The following is a 26,448-nucleotide window of genomic DNA, read 5'->3' on the forward strand; positions in this document are numbered from 1 at the left end:
ACCCGTATTTTACTCTTTTAAGTAAGTAATTTATAAAGAGATACTCACTGCAAATATTCTGTTCCTTAATTTATCCTCCATAGATAATTTTTTCCTGGATCAATTACTACTGAGATGATTGGAAAATAGGGACATCTCTAATGCTACAATTTCTTTTACATGTGTTAGTTGCATTCTACTAAGGAAGTTTTTCTTTCTCCCTCCTTATTCATTTATTATTTATTTCCGAATGGATGCCTGGATTTCTATTTTATTTGATAATATGATATCATCACTACTTATTTTCAAAATAATCAATGCTCAACTTGTCCTCATTTGGCCAGTGGAAACTCTACCCCTTCAAGCTGGCTCCTGTGTCCTCTTGACAAAAGTTTTCATCATTTGAAAACTTTAGCAGTACAGCTGACCTCCCCTTTCAGCAAAAGGGGAGGTCAGCTGTACTGCTAAATTCTTTGTTCTTCCACCTTTAAAAATTCTCCCCCTTATACCTTATAAGTCCCTTTCTTATTAGTGATCAGTAGCGGGAGTCCAGAAAAATGACATACCAAAAAAGGGATATTTTAAATCAGATCATAAATTCTTACATGAAGAACTGTGAGCCATTTGTATCCTTCCCTCTGTTGGCCATTGACAAGAGAAATTCTTTATTGTGTTTAACAGCAAAACTCTCATCTATAAAGAAGCAAAGTTTTCAGTTACATTATAGGCATAATTTCCCCCTCAAAATTCATTTTCACTCCTCTATATATCTTGGGTTCCTATCATATGATCTTTAGCGCCAACCAAAATTTAGATTAAAAAGTCAGGGTAAGAGAAATCTAAAATTAATGAATTCCCTCCCCTATCTTTTCATATAAAAATATTTTAAATTTTCAATCATTTACTATAAAATCCAAATACTATACCAATCTCTCTTCAATATTTTTAGCACACAGAAGCACTCATTAACTTAATTTCTGCTATTGATAAAGAAAACAGCTTATTGCAAAGAACGCAGATTGTCTTCCAATCTTGTATTAGAACAAGAAAAAAGCAGGTAGAATGTGAAATTTCACTGACTCCCAAAAGTTAAAGATGGGTAATATGAAATTAATTCCACAACCACATTTTTAGAGTCTTTCAAATGATCTTCACATTAATAGAAATTTCAGAGAAAACTTAAATTTGGGGAAAACTTTACAGCCAAATTTAGAATATCAAAGATTTTTAAAAAACCTTCAGAGAAAAATGGACACACAAAAAAGTTGGTATTATCACTAAGAAATACAGCTGAATCTCTCTTTTAATAAAGATTAAGATCAAGCTTTTAATTTAAAAGTAAACACTAAATGTTTAATTTAAACATAAGTATTTGTACCTTCAAAAAATCCTCCATAAATGGATTCCCCTCCTCGTCCATTTCCTAAGAATGAAAAGCATGAACTCTTAGAACTGTTAGGTCAGTAGTTTCCTTGAAGCATTCCTAAACAAAATGCTTCTTACAAAGTAGGTACCTGAATGACTTTACACCAACAATACTCAAAGGTTCACAGCAAATCATAAAAGATAATACTGACAAGATCCCAAATTACTTTTTCTCCTCTCTGATCCAACAATATGAGTGTGACAAAGCCTATTAATATCTGTAGAAAAAAGACTGTTCAGATTCTAATGATTGTGTAGGTCCTTTAACAGAAATTACTAGTAGCTTTCAAAGTGTTTTTAAAAAGTTTCAGTATTTTTACAAAAAGAAAGGAGGTAAAAACTATACTGTAGTAAAAGATAACTGGATGTGACAAAATCAAACATGAACACAGACAGGCTACTAAGAGACATATAGTGGGTTTTTTGTTGTTGTTTAGTTGCTAAGTCTTGTCTGACTCTTGTGTGATCCCATAGACTGTAGTCTGCCAGGCTCCTCTGGCCATGGGATTCTCCAGGCAAGAATACTGGAGTGGGGTGCCACATCCATCGCTAGGGGATCTTCCTGACCTAGGAATCGAACCTGCATCCCTCTCTTTGGCAGGTGATTCTTTACCACTGAGCCACCAGGGAAGCCAATGGTTTTTTATCCAAAAGCAAATTTCTGAAATTAATTCATGCATCAAAGATGAATTTTTTTCCTACGTTTTTCCTCCTTTATGTGTATTTCTATGAGTTGTTCTAATTTTTATTTTTGGCCATGTCAGGCAGCTTGCGGAATCTCAGTTCCCCAACCAGGACCTGAACCTGGGCCCTCAGCAGTGAAAGCTCCATACCCCAGCTACTGGACCACCAAGGAATTTCCAGTTCTTTTTGTTTGACCAAAAGATTAAGTGGGCTGAGAAGAAAATTGGACCAGTACTTCCAGAGACTTGTCTAACTTTCAGATCCATGTACATAAGAATAAGAGAATATAAATTTATAAACAAATAATATTTGATTTTGTTTGGTAAGAATTAAAGTCTTACCTTCACTGAAGTCACCACCTTGAACCATAAAGTCTTTGACAACTCGATGAAAGAGACAACTTTTATAATGTAATGGCTTCTGAGTTGATTTCCCTGTCCCCTTTTCACCTAAAGAGAAGAAAAATTAGTAGGCTATTAAGTAGAAAAGAAATTAAGGAAATAGTATTAAAGCAATATTAACGATGAAATCACAGGAAAAAAATTTTTTCCATACTTCTTTAATTTTGTATCTATATGAGATGATGAATGTTAACTAAATTTATTGGGATAACCACTTTATGATGTATGTAAATCAAATCATTAAGCTGCACACCTGAACTCATACAGTGATATGTCAATCACATCTCAATAAAACTGAAAGAAAAATTTAAATAAAATGAATAAATAAAAAATTATTTCTCTTGATCTATAAAGACTTCTTTAAGCTATAGAATTTTCACTCCTCTCAGGAATTCTTTTAAAAATTAGTTTAAAAAGCACCCATGCTTTTCTAGTGAGTGGAAAAATCAATCTCTGATAAATCCTATTACAATTAATATGTCTAAGAATTACTTTCATGTCTAGTCAATGTTGCAAATGAGCATGCTGAGAAAGAAAAATACAATGCATGAAAAAACCTAAAATGTGTTAAATTGAAACTATTAGGGTGAGTGAAAATGTCAACAAACCTGTACAAAGACACCGAAAGTTCTCGCATGTTTTGGGGCACACATCAGAAAATAATTCAAAGACAACTCTTCCAGCTGAAAAAGAAGGTAGCTGGTTTATATTTCTTCATGTAAAGATAATTTAAAATATTAAATATTCATATATAAATGTTAAATAGAGACATTAATTTCCTTACCAGGTTGATTATTAATGGCGATGTCAAAAAAACATCTAGGACGCTGAACCTTTATTCCCATGGCGTCAATACTTCAATCTGAGTAAAATAGTTTCAGGCAAACACATTAAAACAGCAAAGATTTTTCATAAATTTCTGAAGAGAAAACAAAACAAAACTCTGTGGAGCATAAACAAGAAATGTAGTCTGAATTTATTTTAATATTTACTTCTATGACATAAATTACATGATTATTTTCTTTGAAAGATTAGACTGCATCTTGTAGAAAAGACATAAAGGTTTAGCCATTATATAATACAGTATTTTAAAAACCAAATATAGACTGCCACCTCAAACACAGAATTGTATTAAGTCTGCATGATTAGTGAACTAGAGACAGGTTACCTTTAAATAGGGAAAAATCAAGGACAATCTTTTTGCTCCTAGAAAACAAAAATAAATTTTGATTAAAATAGTGAAGTTTTAAAAAGAAAAACATTCAAATTCCTAAAAATAATTCCTCAAGGAAAAAAGAAAGTTGACTACTTTAACAATAGTTATATATAGGGCAGATTACATTACGAGTAAAAATACATTACATTTTACATATGTAGTTATTTTTTGATCATGAACAACAGCCTATATTGATCTATCTAATGTAGACAAAAACATCAATAAGTGAGATACTCTATGGAAGTTTTATCTACAGAGCAGACAGCTACTAGTTAAGACATTGTTTTCATAAGCACTTAAGGACTTCCTCCAAATTTAATACCTGGTGGAGAATGACAGGGTAAAGTGAAAAGCAGAGGAAACAAAGGTACTTAGTATAAACATTTTTCAAAACAATGAACTACAAAAATCTGTTTATCTGTTCAAAACAGAGACTAACTGAAATGTTTATGCTTTTGCGAAAATTATATCTTAAGCTAGTAGCTCAGTAAGCTCAGTAAGCAATGAATGATATTTTAAATCTAGTGAAATTTTTAAAGATTCACAGAGTTATAGGAAATAATACACAGAGATACATGTTTCTCCCACGGTAACATTTTACAAAATATAATAGCACAGCTGTAGGGTAAAAAGCATAAACAATGCTGACACAATCCACATTTCCCCAGTTCTAGCCGTACTCAATTGTGTGTATTTATTTAGTTTTACAAAATTTTATTAAACATATAGGTACATATTATCTACCACCATTCCTTATCAATTTTACACACACCACAACCACAGGTAAGAACAGTCAACAATAAAAGCATGGAAGACTGCCCAAATCACCAACAATTTGAAAAATACAAATCCTATGTATTTATTCATTATTGTATGGAAAAGGGGGGTTACAAACTACTTTTTCTGCAACCTCCTCCATTTTTTATTTCCAAAAGATACTATATACTAACTAAACAAACTAAAATTTGTTTCAAGTGAAACAAAAAGAGGCCTTTCAATCCTCCAGGAAGATTACAGATACAGACTTCCTGAAAACAATAAAACAAAACAAAACTTACTAATTTTAATAGCTGGCTAAGTTTGTTGCATTTTTATTTGTATAAAATTTCAATGTATGCACATCTGAAGTTGAGAATAAACTGGATCCATAAATCTGAGGAAACTATCTTATCTTAAAGAAAAATATTAAATTATTATTGATACTTAGTACCTGATTATCTTTTATCTTCTAAATAACTTGTGCAGGCCTTCTTAAATTCTCTACATTTGGAGGCAGAAAAAAAAGAGGAAATTTAGAGATTTAATTATTTTCCTCCATAAAAAACTTCTAAAGTTAGCTGTTTAGCCACAATATCCCAAAGATTTCCATTCTCAGAAAAAGAGTATAGTATAGATAGCACTGCCTAAAACATACCAAATTGTTTACAATTACAGTTGATTTCTTGTTTACCGTGTTTTTAAAAACTCCTTATTTGAAAAACAGGTAAATATTATGAAAGCTTATAAAGTAGTTCCTAATACCCTTCATCTTTTAGATAAAATCTTTGATGATTTTCCAAGTTTCTCAATTCTAAGGCATACTGTAAACAATCCTATAATTCTGAGACTTTGCAATCACAATAAATGCTATCACTAATTTATGGAGTTAGGAATATAAGTGGAAGCTACTAGGATAGCTGTTTGCTCTGTTTTTTTTTTTTTTTGCTGTTGTTTAAGTGCTGCTTACATGGGTAAGTTTACTTTGGGAAAACATTAAACTTCACTTAGAATTTGTGTAGTTTCTGGTATGTTATGCTACACTAAATTTACTTTTGTTAAAACAAAGTAAAACTTTGTTAAAACTTTATCTAAAACAAAATTCTTGGGGTTCCTGGTGTCTCCTCCAAGCAGGAGACACAGGTTCGATCCCTAATCCAGAAAGATCCTACATGCTGCAGAGCACTAAGCCCATGCACCACGACTGCTGAGCCTGTGCTCTCCAGGGAGCTGCACCTGCTGAGCTCACATGCCCTGGAGCCAGTGCTCCACAGTAAGAGGAGCCCCTGCAAGAAGCCCACGCACCACAACTAAGAGCAGCCCCACATCTGCCACAACCAGAGAAAAGCCCGAGCAGCAGGGAAGACCCAGCACAGCCAAAAATAAAGAAAGAAGTATTATTTTAAAAATAAAATTCTTATTTCTCTACCCCTGATTCTCTCAAAGAGTAAACACCATTGTCCAACCCGGCTGCTACCACTGAAGAAAACATAAATTTTATTGAACTCAGTATGTCCAAAATATTATTTCAACATATAATCAACATTGAGTTCAATTCAGTCGCTAAGTTGTATCTGACTCTTTGCGACTGCATGAATCACAGCACACCAGGCCTCCCTATCCATCACCAACTCCCGGAGTTCACTCAAACTCACATCCATGGAGTTGGTGATGCCATCCAGCCATCTCATCCCCTGTCGCCCTTCTCCTTCTGCCCCCAATTCCTCTCAGCATCAGAGTCTTTTCCAATGAGCCAACTCTTCGCATGAGGTGGCCAAAGTACTGGAGTTTCAGCTTTAGCATCAGTCCTTCCAATAACACCTAGGACTGATCTCCTTTAGGATGGACTGGCTGGATCTCCTTGCAGTTCAAGCGACTCTCAAGAGTCTTCTCCAACACCACAGTTCAGAAGCATCAATTCTTCGGCGCTCAGCTTTATGGTCCAACTCTCACATCCATACATGACCACTGGAAAAACCATAGCTTTGACTAGATGGACCTTTGTTGGCAAAGTAATATCTCTGCTTTTCAATATGCTATCTAGGTTGGTCATAACTTTCCTTCCAAGGAGTAAGCGTCTTTTAACTTCATGGCTGCAATCACCATCTGCAGTGATTTTGGAGCCCCCTAAAATAAAGTCTGACACTGTTTCCACTGCTTCCCCATCTATTTCCCATGAAGTGACGGGACCAGATGCCCTGATCTTAGTTTTCTGAATGTTGAGCTTTACATGCTATTAATGATAATTCACATTCTCTTTCTGTTACTATCCTGTGCTAGGTTGCTTCAGTCATATCTGACTCTGTGCGACCCCTATGGACTGGATGTAGCCTGCCAGGCTCCTCTGCCCATAGGATTCTCCAGGCAAGAATAACAGAATGATTTGCCATGTTAGCAAGTTTTACAAGTCTTGGATATCAAGTGGGTTTTTTTTTTTTTTTGGCCTTACTGCAAGGCTTGTGGGATCTTTGTTCCCTGGCCAGGAATCAAACCTGGGCCACTGCAGCAGAGGAGTCAGGTTCTAACCATTGGACCGCCAGGGAATTTCCAGAAATCAGTGTTTATGCCGCATTTCAAATGTTCTATAACCACACGTGGCTGGTGGCTGGTGGCTGCTGTACTGGACAGCATGGTTCTAACTACTTCAGCTCATGTTGATCTCTACAACTTTATGGAACATTCCTAAGTTGGCTCAGCCACACTGGAGATCCTGCTGTTCTTCAAAAGTCTGTGCATGCATTCTCAGTCATGCTCTTTGCAATCCCATAGACAGTAGCCCACCAGGCTCCTCTGTCCATGGGATTTCCCAAGCAAGAATACTGGCCACTCCAGTAGCCATTCCCTTCTCCAGGGGATCTTCCCGACCTAGGGATCGAATCCACATCTCCTGAATCGGCAGGTCGAATCTTTACCACCGTGCCACCTGGGAAGCCCAAACAGCCAAGGCCTATCCTCTGTCACGTCTTTCACATTCACTATGCCCTCTGAGGAATGCTCCTACCCCAGATCTTCACATGGTTCACGTCTCCACTTAAGTCAGTGCTCAAGCATCACCTCCTCACGGAAATCATTCTTTGCCAGTATATTCACAGAAGCAGGCCCTATCCTCCAGCACTTTATATTCCCTAATTCTGCTCTACTTTTCCTCCTAGCATTTATTGCTACTTGATATTTTAAGTTTTATGTATTTTCCTCTTACCAGAATATAAGCTTCATGATGTGAGAGACCTTTTCAGTTTTGCTCCCCTCTTAATTCCAAAGTGCCTCAAACAGTACTTGATTATGGCAGGAAACCAATATTTAATAAATCAATTAACATACAAGGAAGAATAGGCATGTGTGAGAATGCTTTTCTGCAACACTGCAATAACAATAATTAAAAGGAAACACCCAAAATGTCCCCAAATGAGATAATGTCTGAGTAAACTGTGGTATATACATGCGATTTAATACTATAAAACAGTTTAAAAAGTCTTTACGCACACTATCCAAAACACCTGTTTAGGTGAAAAGAAAAAACAAAGTTGCATTCAAGTATTTTTTTTAATACCCTAAAATAATAGTCTGCTTCCACAGAGAGAAAGGTCTTGAGATAAATACCAAAACCTCAAAGAGTAAGTACTCTGTAGCAGTACAGGAGTAAGGATGGAAAGTCAATGAGGGTCTTTAACTATAATGTTTGAATTTTTGCAACAAGAATATGTTCACGTATTAGTTTCCAATTTAAAGAAAGACATATCTTCAAAGTAAAATAAAATAGCAGGAAATATGTGAAAATATTTAGAGCCTATTTCTAAGTGAGAGTCATAGATGATTTTTGTTTTAGTTTTCTCATTCTCCAAGTTTTCTATGACAAATTCAGACTGGTAAAAGTAACTCTTCAAAAGAACATTCAAGACAACGTATTTTTTAAGTGTTTTACTTTCAGGCTTACTACTGTTGTTTCATATTTAAATCTAGAAGATCTCAGGAAATTATTTTTCTTTTCACAAAACTGTGTACCCCTCCAAAAGGAAGGGTACGTTTGCTCCAAAGGAAGTAAGGAGAAATACTTGAGTATTTACCTAAATAAACTTTGGGTGTTAAATAACTTTGCAGGTTCTCTAACAATGAAATAAATAATGGAGACAAACTTGTGAGTCCTTTGGACTACAAAGATATGAAACCAGTCCATCCTAAAGGAAATCAACCCTGAATATTCACTGGAAGGACTGTTGCTCAAACTGAAGCTCCAATACTTTGGCCACCTGATGTGAAGAGCTGACTCACTGGAAAAGATCTGATTCTGGGAAAAACTGAAGGCAAAAGGAGAAGGAGGTGGGTAGAAGATGAGACAATCAGATAGCATTACCAACTCAGTGGACATGAACTTGAGCAAACTCCAGGAGATAGTGGAGGATAGGGCAGCCTGGTATGCTGCAGTCCTTGGGATTGCATGACTTAGTGATTGAACAACAAATAATAAAGAAATAAATTAACAGAGACAAACAGATTTGATCTCATGAAAAAATGTATTATTTCTATTTTTCAAAGGGAAATTAGAAAGTAGAAAATTGGGGGAAATATTTCCAAACATGATGTGCTAGTTTCCTTACTGTAAAACACTGGCAAGGCCCATCCTACTCACTGGAGAACATGAAGCACCTTTAGTCCCGATATGTAAATATCAGTCCATGTGACAACCAAAAGAAGCCCTCTCACTGTCCCTCTTCCCCTCCTTGAGGACTGTAGGGTCCATGCAGGAAACAATTAAAAGCACAAAGGCTACCAAAGGGAATATAAACAAACAAGTCATAAAAAAATAAAATAAAATATATAAACAGTATGAAAACTTTTGCTAAGCAACTTGGCACTGTAGACCAAGAATATATTCATAATCATTCTAACCTTTAACATTTTAGTAATTCAAACTCTTTGAATGTCTCTGCTGCTGCTAAATCACTTCAGTCGTGTCCGACTCTGTGTGATCCCACAGACAGCAGCCCACTAGGCTCCCCCGTCCCTGGGATTCTCCAAGCAAGAACACTGGAGTGGGTTCCATTTCCTTCTCCAATGCATGAAAGTGTAAAGTGAAAGTGAAGTCGCTCAGTCGTGTCCGACTCTTCACAACCCCATGGACTGCAGCCTACCAGGCTCCTCCGCCCATGGGATTTTCCAGGCAAGAGTACTGGAGCGGGGTGCCATTGCCTTCCCCGTTTAATGTCTCTAAAGGCAGCCATTTAAAATAAAATCGTCTTTAAAGAAAGTGAAAGTGAAGTCGCTCAGTCGTGTCCGACTCTTTGGGACCCCATGGACTGTAGCCCACCAGGCTCCTCCATCCATGGAAATTTCTAGGCAAGAGTACTGGAGTGGGTTGCCATTTCCTTCTCCAGGGGATCTTCCCGACCTGGGGATCGAACCCTAGTCTCCTGCATTGTGGGCAGACGCTTTACCGTCTGAGCCACCAGGGAATAGTAATTAGGAACAATTTAACAGTTCATACAAAAAAAAAAAAAAAGACAGAAGACCTAAATAGACATTTCTCCAAAGAAGACATACAGATGTTCCAAAACACACATGAAAAGGTGCTGAATATCGCTAATTATTAAAAGAATTGCAAATCCAAACTACAACGAGGTATCACCTCACACCAGTCAGAATGGCCATAATCAAAAAATCAGGGCTTGCCTGGTGGCTCAGTGGTAAAGAATCTGCCTGCCAATGCAGGAGACACCCATTTGATTCCTGATCTGGGAAAATCCCACCTTCCTTGGAGCAATTAAGCCCAAGTGCCCCAGCTACTGAGAGTATGTTCTAGAGCCCAGGAACTTCAACAAGAGAAGCCACTGCAATGAGAAGCCAGTGTATCACAGACCCAGCATGGCCAAAAATAAATAAAATTATTTTGAAAACATTTACAAACAACAAATACTGGAGAGGCTGCGAGAATGTAAACTGGTGTAGCTACTATGGAAAATAGTATACAGGTTCCTTAAAAAAACTAAAAACTGAATTATCATATGATTCAGCAATCCCACTCCCAGGCATAAAACCAGAGAAAAACACCGTTCAAAAAGATACATGCTCATTTCAGCAGTGTTTACAACAGTCAAGACATGAAAGCAACTTAAATATTGGTCGATAGATGAATGGATAAAGAAGATGTGGTATATATACAAGATGGAATATTACTCAGTCATACAAAGAATGAAATCCCAAGTGCTGCCACGTGGATGGTCTTAGAAATTATCATATTAACTGAAGTAAGTCAGAGAAAGACAAATAACATGGCATCACTTATATGTGGAATCTTAAAAAATGATACAAATGAACTTATTTACAAAACAGAAATAAACTCATAGAAAATAAACTTATGGTTACTAAAGGGGATGCGGCAGGAGGGAGTTAGAAGTTGGGAATTATATACACAAAGACACACTGCTGCTGCTGCTGCTAAGTCGCTTCAGTCGTGTCTGACTCTGTGTGACCCCATAGACGGCAGCCCACCAGGCTCCCCCATCCCTGGGATTCTCCAGGCAAGAACACTGGAGTGGGTTGCCATTTCCTTCTGCAATGCATGAAAGTGAAGAGTGAAAGTGAAGTCACTCAGTCACATCCGACCCTCAGTGACTCCGTGGACTGCAGCCTTCCAGGCTCCTCCGTCCATGGGATTTTCCAGGCAATGTGTCTTTATATCAAATAGCTAAACAACAAGGACCTGCTGTATAGCACAGGGAACTATACTCAGTATCTTGTAATAATCTATAATGGAAAATTATAGAATCTGAAAAAGAATACACACACACACTGAACACACACACACACACACAAATGAATCACTCTGCTGTACACTTTCAACTAACACAACATTGTAAATTAACTATACTTCTATAAAAAATAAACAAAACAAAACAAAACCCTAAATGTCTAACATGACAAGTAAATTAAGAAATATTCATATGATGGACTGCTATGCTGCTTATGAAAATATAATTTTTAATATAACATGGAAAAAATGTTTAAGTGAAAAAAATAGCAAAATTATGTAGTGAAAAGGACTTCAAGGGTAAAAAATTTCATATATACTGTCACTGTAGTGCTTTTTATAATAGTAAAAAAAGAAGTTGTATAGTAATAGAAATTGGTTAAATAAACGATATCATCATGAAATGGATGGTATTCATCTAGCCATTGGAAATCATATTCTTACATGTTAAAATAACAAAGGTAACATTTTCACCAACTGGATTGAAGGAAATAAAAAATGCTGACCTCATATATTACCGACGCTAGCAAAGGGGTAAATCTGATAATCCTCTGCCACTGTGACAACACACATTACAAATGCATTCACGACCCTTTGACTCAATAGCCCTATTCCGAGGAATTTATATGTCATTCACGAAATAAGGTACGTACAAGGTCATACAAGGCACCATCACTTGTAATAGTTAAAAGGCCATAAAGCTAACTGTACATAAAGGAGGAAGAGGTTACATAAATCATATGACCTCCGTACAAGTAACTGGCTATAAAAAGGAATGAGGAAGCTGGTTATCTGCTATCCCCCAGCCCTTTTAAGTAAAAACAACAACAACAAACCACAGAAATGTATATGGTATATTTTCTTTGTATTTTTTCAAAATAACTTTTAAAAAACGTGTTTTGTCTAATACAGACGCATATGGTGGGAGAGGAAATGGGTAGCTGGGGAAGATGGGTAAGATTTTTTTTACTGTATTAACTTTTCAATTTTTTGCCACTACTAATACTAAAGCACACTAATACTACCATTAAAAGTTCTTTAAAAATAAAACTGAAAAAGAAAAATTATCAAAGACCACTCATAGATGAGAAGATATTCATATTAGGCGAAAGAAAGCAAGTTAGCAAGCAGTATTATCTGTAAGATTCCAATTTTACACATATCAAATACACATAAAAAAGATATCATTCAATAAAAAAAGGAAATTCTGCCATTTGCAACAACATGGTTGGACCTTAAAGACAATAAGCTAAGTGAAATTAAGTCAGACAGAGAAATACTGTATGATCTTACTTGTATGTGGAATCTGAAAGTAAATTTAAAAATATATTCACGCAAACATGCATTCACACATGCACAAACACACCGAACTCAGAGAGAAAGATATCAGATTTACGGTTACCAGAGGCAGGGGCTAGGCTTGAGGGAACTGGATAAAACGGTTACGAGGTACAAACTTTCAGTTATAAGATAAGTAACTCCTAAGGATGTAATATACAACACTGTTAACACAGTTAGCACTGCTGTGTGGCAATTTGAAAGTTGCTAAGAGAATAAAATTCTAAAAGTTCTCATCACAAGGAAAAAGCATCATTTTTTTCCCTTGTATCTGTATGAGATGGTGGATGTTAAACTGAACTTAATTGTGACAATCATTCCTCAATGTGTAAGTCAATTCATTATGTTATGCACTTTAAACTTGCACAGTGCTGTACTTCAATAAAACTAAAAGGAAAAACAGGATTTACATCAAAATATTAATGAATCATGAATTATGCAGCATTACCTACAGACATGGAAACAACTTAAGTGTCCCTGATAAGTGGATAATGAAAATGTGTCACACACACACTTTGAGGAGCATTATTTAGTCACAAAAAAGGAAGAAAATCCTTCCACTTGTGACAACATGGATGGGCCTCAGGGGCATTGTGTTAAGTGAAAAGAGGCAGGCAGAGAAAAACAAATACTGTACAATCTCATACATGGAATCATAAAACAAAAAGAACCCCCCCCCAAATCTGAACTTATAAAGTCCCAAGAAAATAGTGTGCATGCGTGCATGCTAAGTCTCTTCAGCTGGTCTGACTCTTTGTGAGCCTGTGGACTGTAGCCCACCAAGCTCCTCTGCCACGGGATTCTCCAGGCAAGAATACTGGAGAGGGTTGCCATGCCCTCCTCCAGGGGATCCTCCCGACCCAGGGATCAAACCCATGTCTCTTACATCTCCTGCACTGCACGACTAGCGCCACCTGGGAAGCTCCAAAAATACAGGGTACAGCATGGTGAGTAATATGTGCTCTGTATTTGAAAGCTGTTAAACAGATGATCTTGTCACAACGAAAAAAACATCTGTATGTGAGGTGAAGGTTAACTAGACTTACTATGGTGATCATTCTGTAATATATACACTTAATCACATACACATGGGCTTCGGTCATAACTCAGTAGGTAAAGACCTGCCTGCAATGTAGAAGACCAGGGTTTGATTCCTAGGGCAGGAAGATCCCCTGAAGAAGGGAATGGCTACCCACTCCAGTATTCTTGCCCGGAGAATCCCATGGACAGAGGAGCATGGCAGGCTACAGTCCATGGGGTCGCAAGAGTTGGACATGACTAAGCAACTAGACCATCACTGCCATCAATCACATACACAGTGAATTACACACACGTAATCATATACACAGTGATCATGTTGTACAGCTGAAACAAATTTAAAGTTATATGTCAATTACACTTAAAAGGATTTACAGGAAAATATTAACACTGATAATATCTTGGTCATGAATTTAAAGGTAACTGTTATGTATTTCTGTTTTCCAAATTTTCTTCAACAGGTATAATTTTATAATCAAGAAAATATTTTTAAAGAAAAACCAAATGAGATAATTTTCTGCTTATTAAACTAGCAAAGATCTTTTAAAGGAATAATTCCCAATACAGTAAGCAAATCCTCTGGAAATGTATGTAAAAACTGTTTATACCTCAAACTGGTTTATACCTTAAAAATCCAATTGCTAGGAATCTACTGTAAGGAACTATTTTAGAAAGCCTTCATGTATAAAGTTGGCCATGTTAGTGCTTCTTTTATACTATCCGAAGTAACCTTTTCAGTATTATGAAAAATGATAGTTGAACAAAATATCACAGTTGTTGAAGCAATGCTTACAGTGATCAATAAATTGGAAAATGTTCATAATTGTTAAAAATAGTCAAGATATAAAACAGTAATGTAATATTATTATAATCACATAAACTACTCCTTCAAATTCAAAGATTTACAAAAGAGAAAAAAAGACTCAAAGGAAATAATCACTACAGTATTTGGTTTTAAGACTGGAGAGTGGGGATATATGTATGTATACGTATAGCTGATTCACTATATGTGAATCACAGAAACTAACACAACATTGTAAGCCAACTATATTCCAATTACAAAAAAAAAAACACTGAAGAGTGTTTTTGCCTCACTGTACTTCTTTCTACTTCTTTAATAAACATAACTGCTATTATAAATAAAAAATTCATAATATAATTTTAAAAATGTACATACACTCTAAGATTACAATGTGCATGTCTCTGTGTGGTTATAATACGCATTTAGGTAACACCACACAGGGATACTTTTCTTAGAAACAGATTTAAATGGTATCTTGAAACAACAAATCAAATATGCTTTAAATTTAAGAAACATGAAAGATAGCAAATTATTATTAAAAGCACTATATAAATATCTTAAGTATGTGAATGTTCTAACATTAGTAGCTAATGAAGAACAATGATGACACAAAAGATGGCTCAATGCTATGTCTCTAACATTACTGATATCAGATTTTATCTAATCAAAAATAGGATATAGTACTCCCTCTTTAATTATGATTTCCTGTTATTACACTATCTAAAAAATGCAACACAAACATCTAGTCAATTTTTTTTTTCTTTTTGAGGAGTAAAGAGGTGGCGCTAGTGGTAAAGAACTTGCCTGCCAATGCAGGATATGCAAGAGATGCGGTTCCTTGAGTTGGGAGGAACCCTGGAGGAGGGCATGGCAATCCACTCCAGCATTCTTGCCTGGAGAACCCTCTGGACAGAGGAGCCTGGCGGGCTACAGTCCATAGGGTTGCACAGAGTCAAACATACCTGAAGCAACTCAGCATGTATGCAAAGAGAAAACAGTACTGACGGATAACAAAAACACAGTTCAGGACAAAAATCAAGTCTACACAATTTCAATACAATAAGTCATGAATTTCCTAAGAATAGTTCACAAAGAAAGCTTTCAGAGCAATAATCTGCAGGTGAACTGTTCACTGCATAGTTGTTTAATCTAAATGAGTTGCAGCTATTCCTGTAAAATGTAGCTATAATTTAAAAAAAAAAATCATCGTATCGAGCAACATGCCCCATTCCTGTACAGCAATCAGCATTGTATACCCCATCAGATGAGGTACATATGTTCCAGTCTGACCTAGTTTCCACTACTGCATGTTAGCTGTTACCATTTATCATTTACTTGAGCTTTTGCATTCACCTCACCTGCCCGACTTCCTCAGAAATCTGAGTATTTGATACTTACTTCCATCTACTTTATTTATAAAGAAAATACTTTTAAAGATAATCAGTAAAGCTAACAAGCTCATGAAAAAAGTTGAGTAAAATTAAGCCATAACTTTTAACATTTTAATGTATATTAAGTTTCTTCTAAGCAGATAGAATTACAAATATTTTATCAAGAGTATCATAGTCACTTTAATATGTCAATAATATATAATGCAATAAAATTTCAAAATATTAAATGCTGGGAAATAGATGGGGAAACAGTGGAAACAGTGTCCGACTTTATTTTTTTGGGCTCCAAAATCATTGCAGATGGTGACTGCAGCCATGAAATTAAGACGCTTACTCCTTGGAAGAAAAGTTACGACCAACCTAGATAGCATATTGAAAAGCAGAGACATTACTTTGCCAATAAAGGTCCGTCTAGTCAAGGCTATGGTTTTTCCTGTGGTCATGTATGGATATGAGAGTTGGACTGTGAAGAAAGCTGAGCGCCGAAGAATTGATGCTTTTGAACTGTGGTGTTGGAGAAGACTCTTGAGAGTCCCTTGGACTACAAGGAGATCCAACCAGTCCATTCTGAAGGAGATCAGACCTGGGTGTTCTTTGGAAGGAATGATGCTAAAGCTGAAACTCCAGTACTTTGGCCACCTCATGCGAAGAGTTGACTCATTGGAAAAGACTCTGATGCTGGGAGGGATTGGGGGCAGGAGGAGAAGGGGACGACAGAGGATGAGATGGCTGGATGGCATCACCGACTCGATGCACATGAATTTGGGTGAACTCCGGGAGTTGGTGATGGACAGGGAGGCCTGGCGTGCTGCGATTCATGGGGTCGCAAAGCGTCGGACACGACTGAGCGACTGAACTGAACTGAACTGAGGATGTATGATATGCCATGTGCTCTTGAGCTCAGTTGTGTCCACCTCTTTGTGACCCCATGTACTGCAGCCTGCCAGGCTCCTCTGTCCATGGAATTTTGCAGGCAAGAACACAGGAGTGGCTTAGCATTTTCTACCCTAAGGGATCTTCATGACCCAGGGGTCGAATCTGTGTCTCTTATGCGTCCTGTATTGGCAGGTGGATTATTTACCACTGCTCTACCTGAAACTTCTGCAACAAATATATTTCATAAAAATATCAGAGATGAAACAAATTCATAAGTAAAAAGTTTAATCTTGTAGCTTCAGACATGAAATAATTTCCATATTCACTTAAAGTAACATGAAGGTTGGAGATGGGGGGCAGAAGGACACAGACAACTAATTACTAAAACATATAGTAAAAAAACATGGTATTTGTAATCGTGCTTTGTTGCTGAGTCATGTCCAACTCTTTGCAACCCCGTGGACTGTAGCCCACCAGGCTCCTCTGTCCATGGGGATTCTTCAGGCAAGAATACTGGAGTGGGTTGCCACACCTTCCTCTGAGGGATCTTCCCAACCCACGAATTGAACCCAGGTCTTCCGCATTGCAGGAAGATTCTTTACCAGCTGAGCCACCAGGGAAGCCCCAAAGTGAAAGTGAAATTTGTAATTAGGCAATAAATAATGCAGTGACTTTATTACATTCTTTATTACATGGAATTACATTCATAATTCCAAGAATTACTTGAAGTTTAACACAGTCTGAGGGAGTCTGCAGAGTACTAAGTCTTGAAAATGGAGATATTAAATACTCTTAACTATTACGATGACAAGCAGGTCTTTGCCCCATTCTGATTCCCTTGGTTAATTCTTAATTGTCCTTAAAGATTGAACACAGCCAAAGTACACTCTAGGAATTTCACCCTGACTCTCTGAAGTTAAAATGACTGTTTGTTGAATTTTATTTTCATTATCATAAATTTGTCTGGAGAAGGAAATGGCAACCTACTCCAGTATTCTTGCCTGGAGAATCCCATGGACAGAGGCGCTGGTGGGTTACAGTCCATAGGGTCGCAAAAGAGTCAGACGAAACTTAACAACTAAACAATAACAAACTCCTTGAACTCAGAACCTATCTTCAACACCAAGCACAATGCCTGGTCCAGCACTACACTGCCAAACAGAATGCTAGTTAAGGCTTGAGCAGAGGACTTGCCCAGCACCTTTTCTCCCACATGTACTGCTTCCCACAGGAGTATTGCTAATATGTATCTATAGTGAGTAAATCCTCTCAGCCTATTCCACAACTGAAAGGAGCTTATTCTTTAGATATGCCTGCTGGGGCTGCATTCTGTTAACAAAGTGTCTATTTTCTTTTCTTTAAACAGAATCCACTATAAGAGAGCATTTTCAGTTCAAGTCCAAGAAATAAAGATGGGAAGTTCTCATCTGTTTAAGTTTAATAAAACAGGTAGCAATTTTCATAGAAGACTTGCACCTCTAAGTGCAATCATATTAAGTTAAACTAATTAAAAGTATAGCAGATATTGAAAACTTTCAAAGATAGCAATCTAACATCACATTTTATATTACTCTCTACCTTAATGTAGTTCACAGAAATCAAATGAGAAATAAAAACGGACTGGTTAAAAGATATCTAAATACATTTATGAATGCCAGGTTGTTAGTGAACTAAGTACAAATAAGTTGACATTCTGGGGTGTCAGAAAAGGCAACTCTGATCTTCCATATAGTTCCTTTTCCCGTAGTGTCTCTGACAGTCACAAACATCTGTACTGGTAAAAACATGATTAACAGTGTACAGGCAGTTAGTAGGGCTTCCCTGGTGGCTCAGATGGTAAAGAATCTGCCTGCAGTGCAGGAGACCTGGGTTTGCCCTGAGTCAGGAAGATCCCCTGGAGAAGAGAATGGCCATCCACTCCAGTATTCTTGCCTGGAGAATTCCAAGGACAGAGAAGACTGGTGGGCTGCACTCCCTGGGTCACGAACAGCCAGACTCAACTGAGCAACTAACTCACTTCACTTTCAGGCACTTACTAAATTTCTAAATCCTTCAGAAAACTTAAAAAGAGAAAAGTTGGTATGATGCCAAGTTTGGTGTTAAATAACTTACTGCACGTACAATCTGAGAGACAAAAATCTAGTACAACTATGCTAGTGCAAACTAAAAAGCATATACCAACTGGGGAATCTCTGCTAATATTCTTAATATTGTACCTGCAATTATCTAAGCTCTTATAACAATAAACTTATCCCACTGTCTCAAGAGATAGAACCAAACCATCCTAGCACTGTGTTATTTAATCCAGTAACTCCTAAATAAAAAATTACAGATTTTTGAAGTTTGAAGGAAATAGGTAATCTGGTCCAATCTTCTAAGTGTATAGACTTGGGAACAAGAAGACTAGAGAGTTGAAGTGACTGGCTCAAAGTCACAAGTGGAAAAAAAAAAGCAAGAGTTTTCTGGTTAAGATTATAGCTTCACTGTTAAAAGTAGCTTATAACCTGTGCCTGATTCATATTGATGTAAGGCAAAAACCATCACAATATTGTAATCATCCTCCAATTAAAGAAAGAAAGTAGCTTATTCATAAATATTCCAAATAATGGTTACATAATTTTACTTTTTATCAAGTGACCACGATGCAAAGATTTAATTATGAATAAACCTTAAGCTAAAGTTTACACACAATTAACAGTAGCTTATTAATATATACAATCAGGCTTCAGGCAATTTAAAAATAAGTAGGTTAAGGAATCATTCATGCTTTAAAAATAACCATTTTAATATCAAAATTTGATAACCACAAGTATGACATAATTAAATTCCAAGAACAAGTTGGTAATCATTTTAAGCCACTACTCAAACTAAAACGAAGTGTAAAACATTTCCTGTCTGGTACTAAAAGTACAAAGTCCCAGTTACAGCATACAGAGAATTTATAACACTGCCTGTAGTATATTTCAAGATGCAAGATTTGCCTTACAGAAATAAAAATATACGGAGTTCTTATGGAGACCATATATTCATTAAACCAGGTCAAAACCACTGACACTTAAATGAAAACTAAAAACTGGTACTAATATTAAAGAAAAAAAAAAGTGCAGCAGATTTGCAATAAACTCTTCAAATAACCTGAATTAATTATCTATGGATTCCAACTACATATAACAAGTAAGACACATTAGTACTTGAGGATACAGAGAATAAATAATACCTTCTAATCCTGTTGAAATATCCTATAAATAAAACAATAAGGGAAAACATCAACATATACTTCTCAAAAGAGCAACACTTGAAGAACTGTAGATGGTGTCCTGACAACTAGTAGAACTAGCTCATCCTACTATAACTACTACCAATTTCCTGATGTTTGGGAGAATGGATGCTGCCTTACAGGAAATCTAATTTAAAATATGCAAAATATCAAAAGAATAAAGACTTTACCAAAAGAACACCGATACTGCAAGACCACAGTATCAAGCACCAAAAATCAAAGACTTGTGTAAGTCACAATAAACGTAATGTGCGCTTTTCACTCCTAGGGGAGCCACTGAGCTCTTACTCAAAGCTAATTTCACACAGAATTTTAACAAACCTGAATATTTACTTTTGAAGCCCACAGCTTGATAATAGCCTGAAATTAGAATATAATTTTATAGATGATAAAAAAAACCCTGAGGTTCAGAAAGACGGTCGGATCAGAAAAGAACTCAAAATTTCGAACCTTGTCAGTTTTCTTACTTGTACACTCCTGACAACAGGGAAAGGCAACCCTGACAAAAGTTCGCAAAAGCAAAAACCTTAAAAAGTAAACAAAATTTTTAAAAAGGCACAGAATCCTACTACAAGACGCCATTAGGATCTCAGGACACCAATACTCTTGAACCATAAAGAAAACGTTAAGGTAAAGGGAGCTCTGTTTAAAACAAATGTATGTAATCCCTTATAGAGAAGATCCCATCTTAAATGATTAAACTAAAAAAAAAGGAGGAGTGATAAAACGGGTAAATTGTCGCATATATAAAAAACATGAATTAGAGAAACAGCCATTCTAGATGTCGGTGCCTTTTATGGATTTTAAACCGCGATTTCAAAACTGTTTACACACCCCCTCTCCATCATCTGTACAAACCGGCCATTCTTTGCCAAACGGTAGTCCACAGACTCACTTTTTCTATCTGGTTTTGACTACTGAAAATTAACCGTACTCCCTAATTTCCACAACATTTAATTGTTTTTGGACGCATTTCTGACCACTACTGCAAACACTTGGTCCTGCATAAAGTACTATTGTGGGAAGAAATGAAAATCAATGCACAAAATGGTGCTTTTATAACATTTTAAAAACGACAAAGTTTCCCATTCCTGCAGATCTCGATTCAGCACCTTAAAAGACTAAAGACTAGCCAAATTCGCACACTTCCCCCAAAGCATTTGGAATTCCGAAGCCATCACCTTCCTACAAGAGTAATTCCTCCTAAAAGGCCTGCGCTGCACACAGTTCTTCAGAAACGTGGGAGAACTTGGAGTCAGTTCTGGGTAAGAAGGAAGAGCCTGGATTGGAGTTTGGGGAGAACTAAGTGGCCTGTGCCACTACACTACGCAAGATAGTCGCTATGAGAGGAAAAGGTCGGAGCAGGGGAAAGCCTGTCTTCGTTCTAATCTTAACCCCTAAGATCCAGGCTCCTCGCCTGCCACTCTCCACCCCTAATCTGACAGGGTGGCAGGTAACGCGTCCCGTTTCCCCACCTATCCTCCCACCTACCCCGCACTCGTGCTCGGTCTTACGATTTTGAAGCATCAAAATCACCCCGGCTCCCTGGAGTTCAGGCCACCGTCGCTGCCGCCATATTACAGCTTGTGCGGCAAAATGCGTCAGGGAGGGAGGTGTGCGCCCGAGAAGGGAGGGCGGGGGCTGGCAGGGGGAGGGCCATTTTCCAGGTCCGGAAGGCACGGCTGGAAGCCCTCTCCAGCAGCACCTGCTGCAAAGCTAGCGCCACGATCCTCGGGGGCCCCTCTGGGATCGGGCAGCCCCAATATCTTGAGAGGAAGACGGTTAAGTCGGTCTGGGCCTATCGCGCCGGCTCCGCCCCTCTTCTAGGGCCCTTCCCGCTCTCGCACCCCGGCAGTGCTGCAAAGGACGGTACCGAAACAACACAGGCTCTGCGCCACCTACTTGCACCAGTCCAGTCTCCTCTTCCCGGGGTCCGGTCCTTTAAAGCGCTTCAAATCTACCGCCGCCAGAAAAGGCGCTAAAGACCACTAACCGACTCCCTCCCCCCACAACCCAGGCCCGGCGTGGAGGGGAAACGTCGCGCCGGAAATACGTCACTGCTCGGTGGCCCGCGTCTTCTGGTGATCCCTTGCTTCGGTACCTCACCCTCCCTGGAGTTCTAGGATTTGGGAGCGAGTTAAATGCCTGGCCCATAGGTAGCTTAATGGTTTCTGTGTAAGTTGATTGACAGCGTTTGTAACCGTTAGAATGCCAAGTCGTTCGTGAAATGAAGTGCTTCACTTAATAAACATTGATTGAGCCTCTGCCAGGGTGTTGGGAAGGAGACCGTACTTTCAAAGAGCTTCCCAGGTCAGCTTCTAGTTAATGCTATGACACACATTAAAAAAAAAAAAAGAAGAAAAGAAATGAACAAAGTGCTATTTGAGAAAAGGAGGAAATTATGAGGACATTGACGCCCTTTGTTGTCTTTTAAAAATATTCGCATAGCAACCCCATGATATGTTATCCTTGTTTCACTGATAAATTGAGGCTCAAGGAAGATAAGTGCCTTCCCAAATACATTGTTCCTAAATACCAAAGTAAGGCTTTGACTCCAAATCCAGTGCTTTCTGGGGAGAACACTATTTAGGACATATGTTGCTATTTAATTGTTTCAAGAGATTAAGAGTTCCTAGATTGTTAGAATTGTAATAATTCCCCCTGATATTCAGGGGAGTTGAGGGCAGTCATTGTGAAGAAATGCCATGTGTTTTAAAGAAAACAGCCCCCTTGTGATGATTAGTGATATGTGTCAACTTGGCTAGGATATAGTGCCCAGTTATTTGGTCAAAGAATAGTCTAGATGTGTTTCCCAGGGTATATTTTAGATGTGATAAACATTTACAATTCGAAGACTTAAAACAGGGTGGGACTCATCCAATCAGCTCAAGGCCTTGAGATCAGAGGCTGAGATTTCCTAAGGAAGAAAGCATTATGCCTCAAGATGGCATTATAGAAACTTTGCCTGGGTTTCCAACATGCTTGGCCTGCTGTGTTGATTTCAAACTCAAGACTGCAATATCAACTCTTATGTGCACTTACAGCCTGCTCACCCACCCTACAGATTTCAGACTTTCCAGCCCCCACAACTGTAAGCCAATTCCTTACAATAAATCTGTTTTTCTGTAAAAACAAACAAAAGGAAACAGAGGACTTAGATTTTATTATTGTATGAAAAGAAAGTTACAATTATTTAAAATTTTCACTCCTTTATCTTTGGTAAATTAGTAATTATCAACAACATGTGAGCATGTGGCAGGTACACTTAAGGGTCTTCACCGGTTTTATTAGCTGTAAAACTGAGAGGACAATCCTGGCCTCTTTAAGCCATTTTGCTTTCATTGCAGGAAAGTAGCGTCATACTCATCATCAAACAATTTAGAGGTTATGTGAGTTCACACTTTGCAGTGAGGAGGGCAATTCTTTAGTACCTTTAAAATTCTAATTTATAGTGAGCACGATATTGAGACAGATTTTTGTTAGCATGGGTTTGATTTTTGCTAATTCAGATTCCTTAGAATATACTTTTATTTAGCTGTGATATACAGATTTATTTCTTAGATTTCTACTTGTAGAGGTAATGTGTAGTTTCCCTCTTTATCATCCATTTAGTTAGACACAATCTTTGAGGATATAGTACAGATTATACCATAGTTAACATTTTGAGATGCGCAAAGGTAGTATTACTAATTTGTTCCAGGATATACTTTTTTCTTAGAGAGATAGACCTTTATATGAAGTGACTGAAGAATTATTTAATAGTAAGGTATTAACAAGTACTTAGATATAGTATACATTATAAATGGTCACATTTTAGAGGATTCCTGAAAGAAGTCTTGAAGCAGCTTTACAAATGTTAATTCAAAGACTGGTGGCTGGTGGTGAACTATGACAAAGTTTTCACTATTCTTTTCTTAAGAACAGTTGTTTTGGGGGGAAATTCCCTTGTGATCCAGTGGTTAGGACTCTAGCGCTGTCACTACTGGGACCCTGGGTTCAATCCCTGGTCAGGGAACTAAAATCCCATAAGCCATATCTTTTCTTAGACTGTGGTAGTTGCTTTCTTTATCCAGATGTCCTTACTTGAATGAATGAAAAACTGGTGTGCTTTGCTGGGTCCCAAACATGTTGAAAGTTCAATGGTCTTTGAAATCCAAAACTTTCCCAAATAAATTTGACATAATTTATTGTTCCAAGAAGGAAGCTCTTGCAAGTAAAAGGAAGTATTACCTCCAACAATATGGTGGCTTAAGGAACAAAGGACTTATTTCTCTCTTAAATAATAGGTCTGGTGAGTGGACCAGATCAAAGGGCAACTCTCCTCCATATAGTCAGTCAGGACCTTACGTTCCTTATATGTAATTCCAACATACTCCAGGGCCTTGACATTGCATGATTAGATTAGAGTGTATTACCTGGAGTTTCAGCCATCAGGAAAACATTACAAAAACTAAGATTCTGGCATCAGTACCATCACTTCATGACAAACTGAGAAGTGGAAACAGTGACAGATTTTATTTTCTTGGGCTCCAAAATCACTGCAGACAGTGACTGCAGCCACAAAATTAAAAGATGCTTGCTCCTTGGAAGAAAAGCTATGACAAACCTAAACAGTGTATTAGAAAGCAGAGACATCACTTTGTCAACAAAGGTTCATATAATCAAAGCTATGGTTTTTCCAGTAGTCACGTATGGATGTGAGAGTTGGACCATAAAGAAGACTGTCACTATCATTTAGGCCTATTGTTGCAGGGAGCTGGTCTGGCACTCATAGCTCAGCCTTGGTATTTCTGCTGAACATAACAATTGCACAGAATAACAACATGAAACAAGGCCACTTTCTGACTGATGTGTCAAGACCAAAACAAGACATAATCATACCTGAACTTAGACGAAAAACAGTATTGTTCAAACCACAAAAAATGACCAAACATCCACCTATTGTGGCTAGTAGGAGTGACAGCTGCTTCTTTACCAATCCCAGCTTTAACTTAGCTTCATTCTTTCTGCCTTCTAAATAAAATTTATTAAGATGCCCAGTAAATTCCTCATAGTAGCCAATCTAGAGCAAAATCCCTGTTAAACTTCCTGAAGATAACACAAGGCCAAAAATTGATTGTGGTGATGTTCCACAACTCTGAATTACAAAAAGTCACTGAATTTTACACTGTGAATGGGTGAATTGTATGGTGTGTAAATAATTTCTCAATAAAGCTGTTACAAAATTTGTCATCTAGAACTGGTACCTGTCTGCCATGACACAGTGCAGAAATGGAGAGAAGTTTTGATGCTTTTATAGCCATTCCATAGCTATTCCATACACGTTGAATATAATAAATAAAAATCTGCACATGTCTTTTCCACATTTAAGTTTTCAGATTTCACTTTTCTAAATATTCATTTATATTGTGTGTTATAAAAATATCAGTGTTTCATGGACTGGGAGAAAACCTCTTATAGTTGAGAAACAAGTACCCTAAAGGCTTCCCTGGTGGCTCCGAGGTAAAGAATCCACCTGCCAATGCAGGGCACGTGGGTTCCATCCCTCGGTCAGAAAGAGCCCCTGAGGAAATGGCATCCCAGTCCAGTATTTTTGCCTGGAAAATCCACCCCATGGACATAGGAGCCTGGTGGACTATAGTCCATGCAGTCACAAAAGAGCCCTACACGACTTAGCGACTAAACAACAAGGACCTATAATTACAATGGTTTAAGACATGCTTTGGAGAAGGTAATGGCACCCCACTCCAGTACTCTTGCCTGGAAAATCCCATGGACGGAGGAGCCTGGTAGGCTGCAGTCCATGGGGTCGCTAGGAGTCCGACACGACTGAAGGCCTTCACTTTCACTTTTCACTTTCATGCATTGGAGGAGGAAATGGCAACCCACTCCAGTGTTCTTGCCTGGAGAATCCCAGGGACGGGGGAGCCTGGTGGGCTGCCGTCTATGGGGTCGCACAGAGTCGGACACGACTGAAGCGACTTAGCAGCAGCAGTAGCAGCAGCAGCAGTAGCAGCAGCAGCAAGACATGCTTTTTGAACTGTGGTGTTGAAGAAGACTCTTGCGAGTCCCTTGGACTGCAAGAAGATCCAACCAGTCCATCCTAAAGGAGACCAGTCCTGGGTGTTCATTGGAAGGACTGATGCTGAGGCTGAAACGCCAATATTTTGGCCACTTAATGCGAAGATTTGACTCATTGGAAAAGACCCTGATGCTTGGAGGGATTGGGGGCCGGAGGAGAAGGGGACGACAGAGGATGAGATGGCTGGATGGCATCACCGACTCGATGCACATGAATTTGGGTGAACTCCGGGAGTTGGTGATGGACAGGGAGGCCTGGCGTGCTGCGATTCATGGAGTCGCAAAGCGTCGGACACGACTGAGCGACTGAACTGAACTGAACTAAACTGAGGACGTGCTACCCAAGTCTCTCTCAATGAGGAACTACAATACCCAGAATTCCCCCAAAATGCGTATGCCACGTCTATTCCACGACCCTCGCCGCGAGGTCCCCTGGGGC

At 38.0% G+C, this 26,448-nt stretch overlaps 1 protein-coding gene across 12 annotated transcripts in view; it reads right to left on the reverse strand.

Moving 5' to 3' along the window:
* PPIG (peptidylprolyl isomerase G) overlaps nt 1–21,982 on the reverse strand; it is a 45,867-nt gene extending 23,885 nt beyond the window's left edge. Inside the window, exons 1-8 of one of the 12 annotated variants that reach the window (XM_061435700.1) lie at nt 21,831–21,981; nt 4,916–4,965; nt 3,658–3,695; nt 3,274–3,351; nt 3,098–3,172; nt 2,430–2,537; nt 1,358–1,402; nt 585–672 (exon numbers count right to left, since the gene is read on the reverse strand). In XM_061435700.1, the coding sequence (XP_061291684.1) occupies nt 585–672; nt 1,358–1,402; nt 2,430–2,537; nt 3,098–3,172; nt 3,274–3,334 (377 nt within the window). In that variant the 5' untranslated portion in view covers nt 3,335–3,351; nt 3,658–3,695; nt 4,916–4,965; nt 21,831–21,981. Of the gene's footprint in view, nt 1–584; nt 673–1,357; nt 1,403–2,429; nt 2,538–3,097; nt 3,173–3,273; nt 3,409–3,657; nt 3,696–4,915; nt 4,966–21,419; nt 21,800–21,830 lie in introns of those variants that run through there. The other 11 variants (XM_061435688.1, XM_061435734.1, XM_061435693.1 and 8 more) reach the window with 11 other exon arrangements.
* Between the last annotated feature and the right edge of the window lie 4,466 nt (nt 21,983–26,448).

Source organism: Bos javanicus, chromosome 2, assembly GCF_032452875.1.
Source record: "Bos javanicus breed banteng chromosome 2, ARS-OSU_banteng_1.0, whole genome shotgun sequence".
NCBI lineage: Eukaryota > Metazoa > Chordata > Mammalia > Artiodactyla > Bovidae > Bos > Bos javanicus.